The sequence below is a fragment of the Oncorhynchus keta genome, chromosome 18 (genome assembly GCF_023373465.1).
Source record: "Oncorhynchus keta strain PuntledgeMale-10-30-2019 chromosome 18, Oket_V2, whole genome shotgun sequence".
Lineage (NCBI taxonomy): Eukaryota > Metazoa > Chordata > Actinopteri > Salmoniformes > Salmonidae > Oncorhynchus > Oncorhynchus keta.
Window position 1 is genome coordinate 55,453,167 of NC_068438.1, and position 15,305 is coordinate 55,468,471.

A 15,305-nucleotide genomic window follows, 5' to 3' on the forward strand; every position below is an offset into this window, starting at 1 on the left:
GTTGATGATTGATATCCTCATTATGACGCACGTACCCTATATAATGGGGGTTGATGATTGATATACTCATTGTGATGTACGTACCCTATATAATGGGGTTGATGATTGATATACTCATTGTGATGTACGTACCCTATATAATGGGGGTTGATGATTGATATACTCATTGTGACGTACGTACCCTATATAATGGGGGTTGATGATTGATATACTCATTGTGATGTACGTACCCTATATAATGGGGGTTGATGATTGATATACTCATTGTGATGTACATACCCTATATAATGGTTGTGATGTACGTACCCTATATAATGGGGTTTATGATTGATATACTCATTGTGACGTACGTACCCTATATAATGGGGGTTGATGATTGATATACTCATTATGACGTACGTACCCTATATAATGGGGGTTGATGATTGATATACTCATTGTGATGTACGTACCCTATATAATGGGGGTTGATGATTGATATACTCATTGTGATGTACGTACCCTATATAATGGTTGTGATGTACGTACCCTATATAATGGGGGTTGATGATTGATATCCTCATTATGACGTACGTACCCTATATAATGGGGGTTGATGATTGATATACTCATTGTGACCTACGTACCCTATATAATGAGGGTTGATGATTGATATACTCATTGTGATGTACGTACCCTATATAATGGGGGTTGATGATTGATATACTCATTGTGACGTACCCTATATAATGGGGGTTGATGATTGATATACTCATTGTGACTTACGTACGCTCCATAATGGGTGTTGATTGTTGATTTACTCATTGTTTGGGACGTACGTTCTATATTGGTTGTTATGTACGTACCCTATATAATGGGGGTTGGTGATTGATATGCTCATTGTGATGTACGTACCCTATATAATGGGGGTTGATGATTGATATACTCATTGTGACGTACGTACCCTATATAATGGGGGTTGATGATTGATATACTCATTGTGACGTACCCTATATAATGGGGGTTGATGATTGATATACTCATTGTGATGTACGTACCCTACATAATGGGGGTTGATGATTGATATACTCATTATGATGTACGTACCCTATATAATGGGGGTTGATGATTGATATGCTCATTGTGATGTACGTACCCTATATAATGGGGGTTGATGATTGATATACTCATTATGATGTACGTACCCTATATAATGGTTGTGACGTACATACCCTATATAATGGGGGTTGATGATTGATATACTCATTGTGACCTACGTACCCTATATAATGGTTGTGATGTACGTACCCTATATAATGGGGGTTGATGATTGATATACTCATTGTGACGTACGTACCCTATATAATGGGGGTTGATGATTGATATGCTCATTGTGACGTACCCTATATAATGGGGGTTGATGATTGATATGCTCATTGTGATGTACGTACCCTATATAATGGGGGTTGATGATTGATATGCTCATTGTGACGTACGTACCCTATATAATGGGGGTTGATGATTGATATACTCATTGTGATGTACGTACCCTATGTAATGGGGGTTGATGATTGATATACTCATTGTGACCTACGTACCCTATATAATGGGGGTTGATGATTGATATACTCATTGTGACGTACGTACCCTATATAATGGTTGTGATGTACGTACCCTATATAATGGGGGTTGATGATTGATATACTCATTGTGACGTACCCTATATAATGGGGGTTGATTATTGATATGCTCATTGTGATGTACGTACCCTATATAATGGGGGTTGATGATTGATATACTCATTGTGACGTACCCTATATAATGGGGGTTGATGATTGATATGCTCATTGTGATGTACGTACCCTATATAATGGGGGTTGATGATTGATATGCTCATTGTGACGTACGTACCCTATATAATGGGGGTTGATGATTGATATACTCATTGTGATGTACGTACCCTATGTAATGGGGGTTGATGATTGATATACTCATTGTGATGTATGTACCCTATATAATGAGGGTTGATGATTGATATACTCATTGTGATGTACGTACCCTATATAATGGGGGTTGATGATTGATATACTCATTGTGACGTACCCTATATAATGGGGGTTGATGATTGATATACTCATTGTGATATACGTACCCTATATAATGGTTGTGACGTACATACCCTATATAATGGGGGTTGATGATTGATATGCTCATTGTGACGTACCCTATATAATGGGGGTTGATGATTGATATACTCATTGTGATGTACGTACCCTATATAATGGGGGTTGATGATTGATATACTCATTATGATGTACGTACCCTATATAATGGTTGTGACGTACATACCCTATATAATGGGGGTTGATGATTGATATGCTCATTGTGACGTACCCTATATAATGGGGGTTGATGATTGATATACTCATTGTGACGTACGTACCCTATATAATGGGGGTTGATGATTGATATACTCATTGTGATGTACGTACCCTATATAATGGGGGTTGATGATTGATATACTCATTGTGACGTACGTACCCTATATAATGGGGGTTGATGATTGATATACTCATTGTGATGTACGTACCCTATATAATGGGGGTTGATGATTGATATACTCATTGTGACGTACGTACCCTATATAATGGGGGTTGATGATTGATATACTCATTGTGATGTACGTACCCTATATAATGGGGGTTGATGATTGATATACTCATTGTGATGTACGTACCCTATATAATGGGGGTTGATGATTGATATAATCATTGTGACGTACGTATCCTATACAATGGGGGTTGATGATTGATATACTCATTGTGATGTACGTACCCTATATAATGGGGTTGATGATTGATATGCTCATTGTGATGTACGTACCCTATATAATGAGGGTTGATGATTGATATGCTCATTGTGATGTACGTACCCTATATAATGGGGTTGATTATTGATATGCTCATTGTGATGTACGTATCCTATATAATGGGGTTGATGATTGATATGCTCATTGTGATGTATGTACCCTATATAATGGGGGTTGATGATTGATATGCTCATTGTGATGTACGTACCCTATATAATGGGGGTTGATGATTGATATACTCATTGTGACGTACGTACCCTATATAATGGGGGTTGATGATTGATATGCTCATTGTGATGTACGTACCCTATATAATGGGGGTTGATGATTGATATGCTCATTGTGATGTACGTACCCTATATAATGGGGGTTGATGATTGATATACTCATTGTGACGTACGTACCCTATATAATGGGGGTTGATGATTGATATGCTCATTGTGATGTATGTACCCTATATAATGGGGGTTGATAATTGATATACTCATTGTGATGTACGTACCTATATAATGGGGGTTGATGATTGATATACTCATTGTGATGTACGTACCCTATATAATGGTTGTGACGTACGTACCCTATATAATGGGGGTTGATGATTGATATGCTCATTGTGATGTATGTACCCTATATAATGGGGGTTGATAATTGATATACTCATTGTGATGTACGTACCCTATATAATGGGGTTGATGATTGATATACTCATTGTGACCTACATACCCTATATAATGGGGTTGATGATTGATATACTCATTGTGATGTACGTACCCTATATAATGGTTGTGACGTACGTACCCTATATAATGGGGGTTGATGATTGATATGCTCATTGTGATGTACGTACCCTATATAATGGGGGTTGATAATTGATATACTCATTGTGATGTACGTACCCTATATAATGGGGGTTGATGATTGATATACTCATTGTGATGTACGTACCCTATATAATGGGGGTTGATGATTGATATACTCATTGTGATGTACGTACCCTATATAATGGGGGTTGATGATTGATATACTCATTGTGACGTACGCACCCTATATAATGGGGGTTGATGATTGATATACTCATTGTGACGTACGTACCCTATATAATGGGGGTTGATGATTGATATGCTCATTGTGATGTACGTACCTATATAATGGGGGTTGATGATTGATATACTCATTGTGATGTACGTACCCTATATAATGGGGGTTGATGATTGATATACTCATTGTGATGTACGTACCCTATATAATGGGGGTTGATGATTGATATACTCATTGTGATGTACGTACCCTATATAATGGGGGTTGATGATTGATATACTCATTGTGATGTACGTACCCTATATAATGGGGGTTGATGATTGATATGCTCATTGTGACGTACGTACCCTATATAATGGTTGTGACGTACCCTATATAATGGGGGTTGATGATTGATATGCTCATTGTGACGTACGTACCCTATATAATGGGGGTTGATGATTGATATACTCATTGTGATGTACGTACCCTATATAATGGGGTTGGTGATTGATATACTCATTGTGACGTACGTACCCTATATAATGGGGGTTGATGATTGATATACTCATTGTGACGTACGTACCCTATATAATGGGGGTTGATGATTGATATACTCATTGTGATGTACGTACCCTATATAATGGGGGTTGATGATTGATATGCTCATTGTGACCTACGTACCCTATATAATGGGGGTTGATGATTGATATACTCATTGTGATGTACGTACCCTATATAATGGGGGTTGATGATTGATATACTCATTGTGACCTACGTACCCTATATAATGGGGGTTGATGATTGATATACTCATTGTGATGTACGTACCTATATAATGGGGGTTGATGATTGATATACTCATTGTGACGTACGTACCCTATATAATGGGGGTTGATGATTGATATACTCATTGTGATGTACGTACCCTATATAATGGGGTTGATGATTGATATACTCATTGTGATGTACGTACCCTATATAATGGGGGTTGATGATTGATATACTCATTGTGACGTACCCTATATAATGGGGGTTGATGATTGATATACTCATTGTGACGTACCCTATATAATGGGGGTTGATGATTGATATACTCATTGTGACGTACCCTATATAATGGGGGTTGATGATTGATATACTCATTGTGACGTACGTACCCTATATAATGGGGGTTGATAATTGATATACTCATTGTGATGTACGTACCCTATATAATGGGGTTGATGATTGATATACTCATTGTGATGTACGTACCCTATATAATGGGGGTTGATTATTGATATACTCATTGTGATGTACGTACCCTATATAATGGGGGTTGATGATTGATATACTCATTGTGATGTACGTATTCTATATAATGGTTGTGACGTACGTACCCTATATAATGGGGGTTGATGATTGATATACTCATTGTGATGTACGTACCCTATATAATGGGGGTTGATGATTGATATACTCATTGTGATGTACGTACCCTATATAATGGGGTTGATTATTGATATACTCATTGTGATGTACGTACCCTATATAATGGGGGTTGATGATTGATATACTCATTGTGATGTACGTACCCTATATAATGGGGGTTGATGATTGATATACTCATTGTGATGTACGTACCCTATATAATGGGGGTTGATAATTGATATACTCATTGTGATGTACGTACCCTATATAATGGGGGTTGATAATTGATATACTCATTGTGATGTACGTACCCTATATAATGGGGGTTGATAATTGATATACTCATTGTGATGTACGTACCCTATATAATGGGGGTTGATAATTGATATACTCATTGTGATGTACGTACCCTATATAATGGGGGTTGATGATTGATATGCTCATTGTGACGTACGTACCCTATATAATGGGGGTTGATGATTGATATACTCATTGTGACGTACCCTATATAATGGGGGCTGATGATTGATATGCTCATTGTGATGTACGTACCCTATATAATGGGGTTGATGATTGATATACTCATTGTGATGTACGTACCCTATATAATGGGGTTGATGATTGATATGCTCATTGTGATGTACGTACCCTATATAATGGGGGTTGATGATTGATATACTCATTGTGATGTACGTACCCTATATAATGGGGGTTGATGATTGATATACTCATTGTGACGTACCCTATATAATGGGGGTTGATGATTGATATACTCATTGTGATGTACGTACCCTATATAATGGTTGTGACGTACGTACCCTATATAATGGTTGTGACGTACCCTATATAATGGGGATTGATGATTGATATACTCATTGTGATGTATGTACCCTATATAATGGGGGTTGATGATTGATATACTCATTGTGATGTACGTACCCTATATAATGGGGGTTGATAATTGATATACTCATAGTGATGTACGTACCCTATATAATATGGGTTGATGATTGATATACTCATTGTGACCTACGTACCCTATATAATGGGGGTTGATGATTGATATACTCATTGTGACCTACGTACCCTATATAATGGGGGTTGATGATTGATATACTCATTGTGATGTACGTACCCTATATAATGGGGGTTGATGATTGATATACTCATTGTGACCTACGTACCCTATATAATGGGGGTTGATGATTGATATACTCATTGTGACCTACGTACCCTATATAATGGGGGTTGATGATTGATATACTCATTGTGACCTACGTACCCTATATAATGGGGGTTGATGATTGATATACTCATTGTTATGTACGTACCCTATATAATGGGGGTTGATGATTGATATACTCATTGTGATGTACGTACCCTATATAATGGGGGTTGATGATTGATATACTCATTGTGATGTACGTACCCTATATAATGGGGGTTGATGATTGATATGCTCATTGTGACGTACGTACCCTATATAATGGGGGTTGATGATTGATATACTCATTGTGACGTACCCTATATAATGGGGGTTGATGATTTATATACTCATTGTGACGTACCCTATATAATGGGGGTTGATGATTTATATACTCATTGTGACGTACCCTATATAATGGGGGTTGATGATTGATATACTCATTGTGATGTACGTACCCTATATAATGGTTGTGACGTACGTACCCTATATAATGGGGGTTGATGATTGATATACTCATTGTGACCTACGTACCCTATATAATGGGGGTTGATGATTGATATACTCATTGTGATGTACGTACCCTATATAATGGGGGTTGATGATTGATATACTCATTGTGACCTACGTACCCTATATAATGGGGTTGATGGTTGATATACTCATTGTGATGTACGTACCCTATATAATGGTTGTGACGTACGTACCCTATATAATGGGGGTTGATGATTGATATGCTCATTGTGACGTACCCTATATAATGGGGGTTGATGATTGATATGCTCATTGTGACGTACTTACCCTATATAATGGGGGTTGGTGATTGATATACTCATTGTGATGTATGTACCCTATATAATGGGGGTTGATGATTGATATACTCATTGTGATGTATGTACCCTATATAATGGGGGTTGATGATTGATATACTCATTGTGATGTACGTACCCTATATAATGGGGGTTGATAATTGATATACTCATAGTGATGTACGTACCCTATATAATGGGGGTTGATGATTGATATACTCATTGTGACCTACGTACCCTATATAATGGGGGTTGATGATTGATATACTCATTGTGACCTACGTACCCTATATAATGGGGGTTGATGATTGATATACTCATTGTGATGTACGTACCCTATATAATGGTTGTGACGTACGTACCCTATATAATGGGGGTTGATGATTGATATTCTCATTGTGACGTACCCTATATAATGGGGGTTGATGATTGATATGCTCATTGTGACGTACTTACCCTATATAATGGGGGTTGGTGATTGATATACTCATTGTGATGTATGTACCCTATATAATGGGGGTTGATGATTGATATACTCATTGTGATGTACGTACCCTATATAATGGGGGTTGATAATTGATATACTCATAGTGATGTACGTACCCTATATAATGGGGGTTGATGATTGATATACTCATTGTGACCTACGTACCCTATATAATGGGGGTTGATGATTGATATACTCATTGTGACCTACGTACCCTATATAATGGGGGTTGATGATTGATATACTCATTGTGATGTACTTACCCTATATAATGGGGGTTGGTGATTGATATACTCATAGTGATGTACGTACCCTATATAATGGGGGTTGATGATTGATATACTCATTGTGACCTACGTACCCTATATAATGGGGGTTGATGATTGATATACTCATTGTGATGTACGTACCCTATATAATGGGGGTTGATGATTGATATACTCATTGTGACCTACGTACCCTATATAATGGGGGTTGATGATTGATATACTCATTGTGATGTACGTACCCTATATAATGGGGGTTGATGATTGATATACTCATTGTGATGTACGTACCCTATATAATGGGGGTTGATGATTGATATACTCATTGTGACGTACGTACCCTATATAATGGGGGTTGATGATTGATATACTCATTGTGACGTACCCTATATACTGGGTGTTGATGATTGATATGCTCATTGTGACGTACCCTATATAATGGGGGTTGATGATTGATATACTCATTGTGATGTACGTACCCTATATAATGGGGGTTGATGATTGATATACTCATTGTGATGTACGTACCCTATATAATGGGGGTTGATGATTGATATGCTCATTGTGATGTACGTACCCTATATAATGGGGGTTGGTGATTGATATGCTCATTGTGACGTACGTACCCTATATAATGGGGGTTGATGATTGATATGCTCATTGTGATGTACGTACCCTATATAATGGGGGTTGGGGAGAGGAGTGGAGAGGAGTAGAAGGGAGAGGAAAAATGAGGAGAGGAGAGAATAGAGAGGAGGGGAGAGGAGTGGAGAGGAGTAGAGGGGAGAGGAGGAGGGGAGAGAAGAGAGGAGGGGAGGAGGGGAGAGGAGTGGAAAGGAGTCCAGGCTACCATTAACCAGCCTCTCTAACTCTCTCTGACCTGACAGTCCAGGCTACCATTAACCAGCCTCTCTAACTCTCTCTGACCTGACAGTCCAGGCTACCATTAACCAGCCTCTCTAACTCTCTCTGACCTGACAGTCCAGGCTACCATTAACCAGCCTCTCTAACTCTCTCTGACCTGAGAGTCCAGGCTACCATAAACCAGCCTCTCTGACCTGAGAGTCCAGGCTACCATTAACCAGCCTCTCTAACTCTCTCTGACCTGAGAGTCCAGGCTACCATTAACCAGCCTCTCTGACCTGAGAGTCCAGGCTACCATTAACCAGCCTCTCTAACTCTCTCTGACCTGAGAGTCCAGGCTACCATTAACCAGCCTCTCTAACTCTCTCTGACCTGAGAGTCCAGGCTACCATTAACCAGCCTCTCTGACCTGAGAGTCCAGGCTACCATTAACCAGCCTCTCTAACTCTCTCTGACTTGAGAGTCCAGGCTACCATTAACCAGCCTCTCTAACTCTCTCTGACTTGACAGTCCAGGCTACCATTAACCAGCCTCTCTGACCTGAGAGTCCAGGCTACCATTAACCAGCCTCTCTAACTCTCTCTGACTTGACAGTCCAGGCTACCATTAACCAGCCTCTCTGACCTGAGAGTCCAGGCTACCATTAACCAGCCTCTCTAACTCTCTCTGTATGTTTTGGGTGTTCAGATGGATCAATGAGGACCGTCACACCATGCTTCGACAGACCCTGGCCAAGACACGGAGACTGGGCATGCGGGGGCCGGCCTACATGTTCAGCGCCCGCTCAGCCAGCTTATCCCTGACCGAGGAGCGCTTCCTGGACGCGGCGGAGTACGGCAACATCCCCGGGGTCCGCAAGATGCTGGAGGAACTTCCTGAACTCAACGTCAACTGTGTGGACTACATGGGCCAGAATGCATTGCAGCTGGCGGTGGCCAACGAGCATCTAGAGGTTACGGAGCTGTTACTGAAGAAGGATAATCTGGCCAGGATAGGGGATGCTCTACTGTTGGCAATCAGTAAAGGATACATTAGGATAGTGGAGGCCATATTGAGTCACAGGGCCTTCGCAGACACACGGAGGCTCGTCGACAGTCCTGGCCGAGCAGAGACACAAGACGACTTCTTCTCCTATGACGAGGATGGTACACGGTTTTCTCATGACATCACCCCCATCATCCTGGCCTCTCACTGCCATGAGTACGAGGTAGTACACATCCTCCTGAGGAAGGACGCCCGTATCGAGCGACCACACGACTACCTCTGTAAGTGTGGCACCTGCAGCTACCACCAGAAGCATGACTCGTTCAGCCACTCTCGGTCCCGTATCAACGCCTATAAAGGGCTGGCCAGCCCGGCCTACATGGCTCTCTCTAGCAAAGACCCTGTGATGGCTGCCCTGGAGCTGAGCAACGAGCTGGCTGTCCTGGCTAACATCGAGAAGGAGTTTAAGGTACTGCAATGGGAGCATGACACGCCCCATCAAGTAATTCAGTTATATGTCAAAGTTGTGTCCTTGCTAATGAAATTAGAAGTTGTTTATTAACAGACTGCATAGTCTGGTCATGAGAGATGGTCAAAAGATATACAGGACCCAGGTAAAACCTAATCCTAGCCTAAAAACGACACTATTGGAAGTGTTTTTTAATGTCTAGGGCTCCACAATTCTGGAAAACTGGCCCATAAGGCTGTTGTTCTTCTAATCTATTTGCTGTGGTTGCATCCCATTTTAAACCACACCTGCTCCCCTGAGAGAGAGAGAGGAGTAATCATCATGAATCATTTATTATATATATATATATATATATATATATATATATATATATATATATATATATATTACATTATATTCTAAAATAATTTCACAGCTATTTCATGCAACCTTCTATAACTTTCCTGTATGTTTAGAGTAAGAACTAATGGGGATCCATAATAAACCCCAGGAAGAGTAGCTGCTGCCTTGGCAGGAACTAATGGGGATCCATAATAAACCCCAGGAAGAGTAGCTGCTGCCTTGGCAGGAACTAATGGGGATCAATAATAACCCCCAGGAAGAGTAGCTGCTGCCTTGGCAGGAACTAATGGGGATCCATAATAAACCCCAGGAAGAGTAGCTGCTGCCTTGGCAGGAACTAATGGGGATCCATAATAAACCCCAGGAAGAGTAGCTGCTGCCTTGGCAGGAACTAATGGGGATCCATAATAAACCCCAGGAAGAGTAGCTGCTGCCTTGGCAGGAACTAATGGGGATCAATAATAACCCCCAGGAAGAGTAGCTGCTGCCTTGGCAGGAACTAATGGGGATCCATAATAAACCCCAGGAAGAGTAGCTGCTGCCTTGGCAGGAACTAATGGGGATCCATAATAAACCCCAGGAAGAGTAGCTTCTGCAGGAACTAATGGGGATCCATAATAAACCCCAGGAAGAGTAGCTGCTGCAGGAACTAATGGGGATCCATAATAAACCCCAGGAAGAGTAGCTGCTGCAGGAACTAATGGGGAGCCATAATAAACCCCAGGAAGAGTAGCTGCTGCAGGAACTAATGGGGATCCATAATAAACCCCAGGAAGAGTAGCTTCTGCAGGAACTAATGGGGATCCATAATAAACCCCAGGAAGAGTAGCTGCTGCAGGAACTAATGGGGATCCATAATAAACCCCAGGAAGAGTAGCTGCTGCAGGAACTAATGGGGAGCCATAATAAACCCCAGGAAGAGTAGCTTCTGCAGGAACTAATGGGGAGCCATAATAAATACATGGAATATAATGGGATATAGTGAATGCATTCACCCGTTATCATTTAGGATCCCTTTACACAGTGCCTTTGCTGTAGGGTGTTGTTTATTTTGACGAGCATGATATTCCACGGGGAGAAAGGCAATGGATGAGGCAGAAAGGTGGTCAGGAAAATGTACTGTAATTAAGCTGTTACTATAGAAACCTGGACTACATCCCAAATGGCACCCTATTTCCTGTATAGTGCACTACTTTTGACCAGGAATTAGTGTACTACAGTATATAGTGAATAGGGTGTCATTTGGGGATACATGCCTGGAGTACTGAATGAATTATAATACTTTTATCTGAAACTAAGCTGTGTTTGTACATAATGAATATTTGTGAGGATGTGGGTGTACCTGGCGTGGCCCGTGTTTAGCATGTCAGTGGCCTCTGACTACACGTAGGTGTACGGTACTTGTTCCAGATACAGTGCATTCGGAAAGTATTCAGACCCCTTTGACTTTTCCCACATTTTTGTTTACGTTACAGCCTTATTCTAAAATCTTATCAATCTACACACAATACCCCATAATGACATCACAATACCCCATAATGACATCACAATACCCCATAATGACATCACAATACCCCATAATGACATCACAATACCCCATAATGACAAAGCAATACCCCATAATGACAAAGCAAAACCCGTTTTTTTTTTTTTATTTTTTTTTTTACCTTTATTTAACCAGGCAAGTCAGTTAAGAACACATTCTTATTTTCAATGACGGCCTAGGAACAGTGGGTTAACTGCCTGTTCAGGGGCAGAACGACAGATTTGTACCTTGTCAGCTCGGGGATTTGAACTTGCAACCTTTCAGTTACTAGCCCAATGCTCTAACCACTAGGCTACCCTGCCGCCCCGTTTTAAGACATGTTCGCAAATAAATAAAAATTATAATATCACATTAAGTATTCAGACTATTTACATAAGTATTCAGACCCAGGATTTTGTTGAAGCTCCCTTGGTAGCGATTACAGCCTCAAGTCTTCTTGGGTATGACGCTACAAGCTTGGCACACCTGAATTTGGTGTGTTCCTCACATTCTTCTCTACAGAGACATGTCCCGAAGCCACTCCTGCGTTGTCTTGCCTGTGTGCCTAGGGTCATTGTCCTGTGGGAAGTTGAACCTTCGCCCCAGTCTGAGGTCCTGAGCGTTCTGGATCTCTCTGTACTTTTCTCAGTTTATCTTGTTCTCGATCCTGACTAGTCTCCCAGTCCCTCCCGCTGAAAAACATCCTCACAGCATGATGCTGCCACCACCATGCTTCACCGTAGGGATGGTGCCAGGTTTCCTCCAGATGTGACGCTTGGCATTCAGACCAAAGAGTTCAATCGACGTTTCATCAGACCAGAGAATCTTGTTTTTCATGGTCTGAGAGTCCTTTAGGTGCCTTTTGGCAAATTCCAAGCAAACTCCAAGCGGGCTGTCATGTGTCTTTTACTGAGCAGTGGCTTCCATCTGCCACTTTTACTGCAAAGGCCTGATTGGTGTTCTGCAGGAATGGTTGTCTTTCTGGAAGAATGGTTGTCTTTCTGGAAGATTCTGTCATCTCCACAGAGGAACTCTGGAGCAATGTCAGAGCGACCATCAGGTTCTTAGCCACCTCTCTGACCAATGTCCTTCTCCCAGATTACTCTGTTTCGCCAGGTGGCCAGCTCTTGGTGGTTCCAAACTTCTTCCATTTAAGAATGATGGAGGCCACTGTGTTCTTGGGGACCTTCAATTCTGCAGAAATGTTTTGGTACCCTTCCCCAGATCTGTGCACAATCCTGTCTTGGACCTCTTCTGACAATTCCTTCAACATCATGGCTTCGTTTTTCACTGACCTGCACTGTCAACTCTAGGATCTTATATAGACGGGTGTGCCTTTCCAAATCATGTCAAATCAATTGAATTTACACAGGTGGACTCCAATCAAGTTGTAGAAACATCTCAAGGATGATCAATGGAAACAGGATGCACCTGAGATCAATTTTGAGTCTCATAACAAAGGGTCTGATTTTATTTTATTTTATATAAATCTGAAACAATTTCTACAAACCTGTTTTCACTTTGTCATTATGGGGTAATGTGTGTTGATTGGTGAGGATTTGTATTTATTCAATCAATTTTAGAATAAGGCTGGACTCCTGAGTGGTGCAGTGGTCCGTAGTAAATAAGAATCTGTTCTTAACTGACTTGCCTAGTTGGGTCTGAATATTTTCCGAAGCATCAACTAGCTGATTTCTGTCATACTTCAACAGATGGTGTTTGTCATGTCACAATGCTTTAAGACAGCATTCTTAACCATTGTGTTAGTTTTAGTTGTTCATGTGTAATTTTCTGCCAATCACTCCTGAAGAGGGTTGGATTTGAAGCTTTCCTATTCTCATGTGTTTGCTGATGATTATGGTTCTCTGATTGGACGGGCTATAGCCTATAGGGTGTGACTGGAGGCTAAGTGTGAGAAAGTACATTTCATGTAGGGTCATTGTATTTCCCTCAGACCTTTTGAGAACTAACCGTATGGTACAGACTAATCCCTAAATTGTAGTTGCACTTGGAGCTCGGTACACTTTTAAGTAGACGTTGGTTGAAAAGGTTCTCTCCTTTAACCACTTTCTTTCATTAAATGTTTCTTTCTTCTGTTACAGAAAGATTACAAGGAACTGTCCGTGCAATGTGAAGACTTTGTGGTCGGACTGCTGGACCTGTGCCGTAACACGGAGGAGGTGGAGGCCATCTTGAATGGGGACATTGATGCCAGTGAAAACAATGAGCCACATGAAAGACCAAGTTCTATAAGACTAAAGCTTGCAATAAAATATGAACTGAAGAAGGTGAGGGTAATTGTTATCAGCAGACATACGGTTGGTGTTGTTGTGGCTCAACAAATGTCTGGATGAGCAATTATGCTTTTCACTGCCACAATAGGACACAGAAAAGCAATGATTGCTAAGTTAGGGGAGCGGAGGGTCATATGAGGTTTTACTTTTTAATATGTTATTGAGAGACACACACTTTCATCCCTCCACAATCTCTACTTATCTTTCTCTTCTCATCCCTCCATCGTAGTTCATAGCCCATCCAAACTGTCAGCAGCAGCTCATGTCTATCTGGTACGAGAACCTGTCTGGACTGAGACAGCAGACCAACGTTGTCAAGTTTCTGGTAGTTCTGGGTGTAGCTGTTGGACTGCCTGTCCTGGCTCTGCTCTACTGGGTGGCACCGACTTGCAAGGTCAGCTTACACTGCTTATACCTGTAGTGGAAGTGATTTGGAATCATGTTTTTGTGATGAGATAAAACCCTAGAGACTTGTATGCCACAATGTTGCCCTCGAAACCGTAAGGCTGTCCTTCTGGTCTCTGGGGTTCCATCGGGGTACTATTCATCTACCTTAAGGCTGTCCTTCTGGTCTCTGGGGTTCCATCGGGGTACTATTCATATACCTTAAGGCTGTCCTTCTGGTCTCTGGGGTTCCATAGGGGTACTATTCATCTACCTTAAGGCTGTCCTTCTGGTCTCTGGGTTCTATAGGGGTACTATTCATCTACCTTAAGGCTGTCCTTCTGGTCTCTGGGGTTCCATAGGGGTACTATTCATCTACCTTAAGGCTGTCCTTCTGGT

The 15,305-nt window shown here is 41.0% G+C and overlaps 1 protein-coding gene across 1 annotated transcript in view; it reads left to right on the forward strand.

Moving 5' to 3' along the window:
- The window catches only part of trpc6b (transient receptor potential cation channel, subfamily C, member 6b), a 136,270-nt gene that overhangs the window by 31,160 nt on the left and 89,805 nt on the right, over nt 1–15,305 (forward strand). The window contains exons 2-4 of the mRNA XM_052468726.1: nt 9,596–10,361; nt 14,331–14,516; nt 14,752–14,916. Of these exons, the coding sequence (XP_052324686.1) occupies nt 9,596–10,361; nt 14,331–14,516; nt 14,752–14,916 (1,117 nt within the window). The remainder of the gene's footprint in view (nt 1–9,595; nt 10,362–14,330; nt 14,517–14,751; nt 14,917–15,305) is intronic.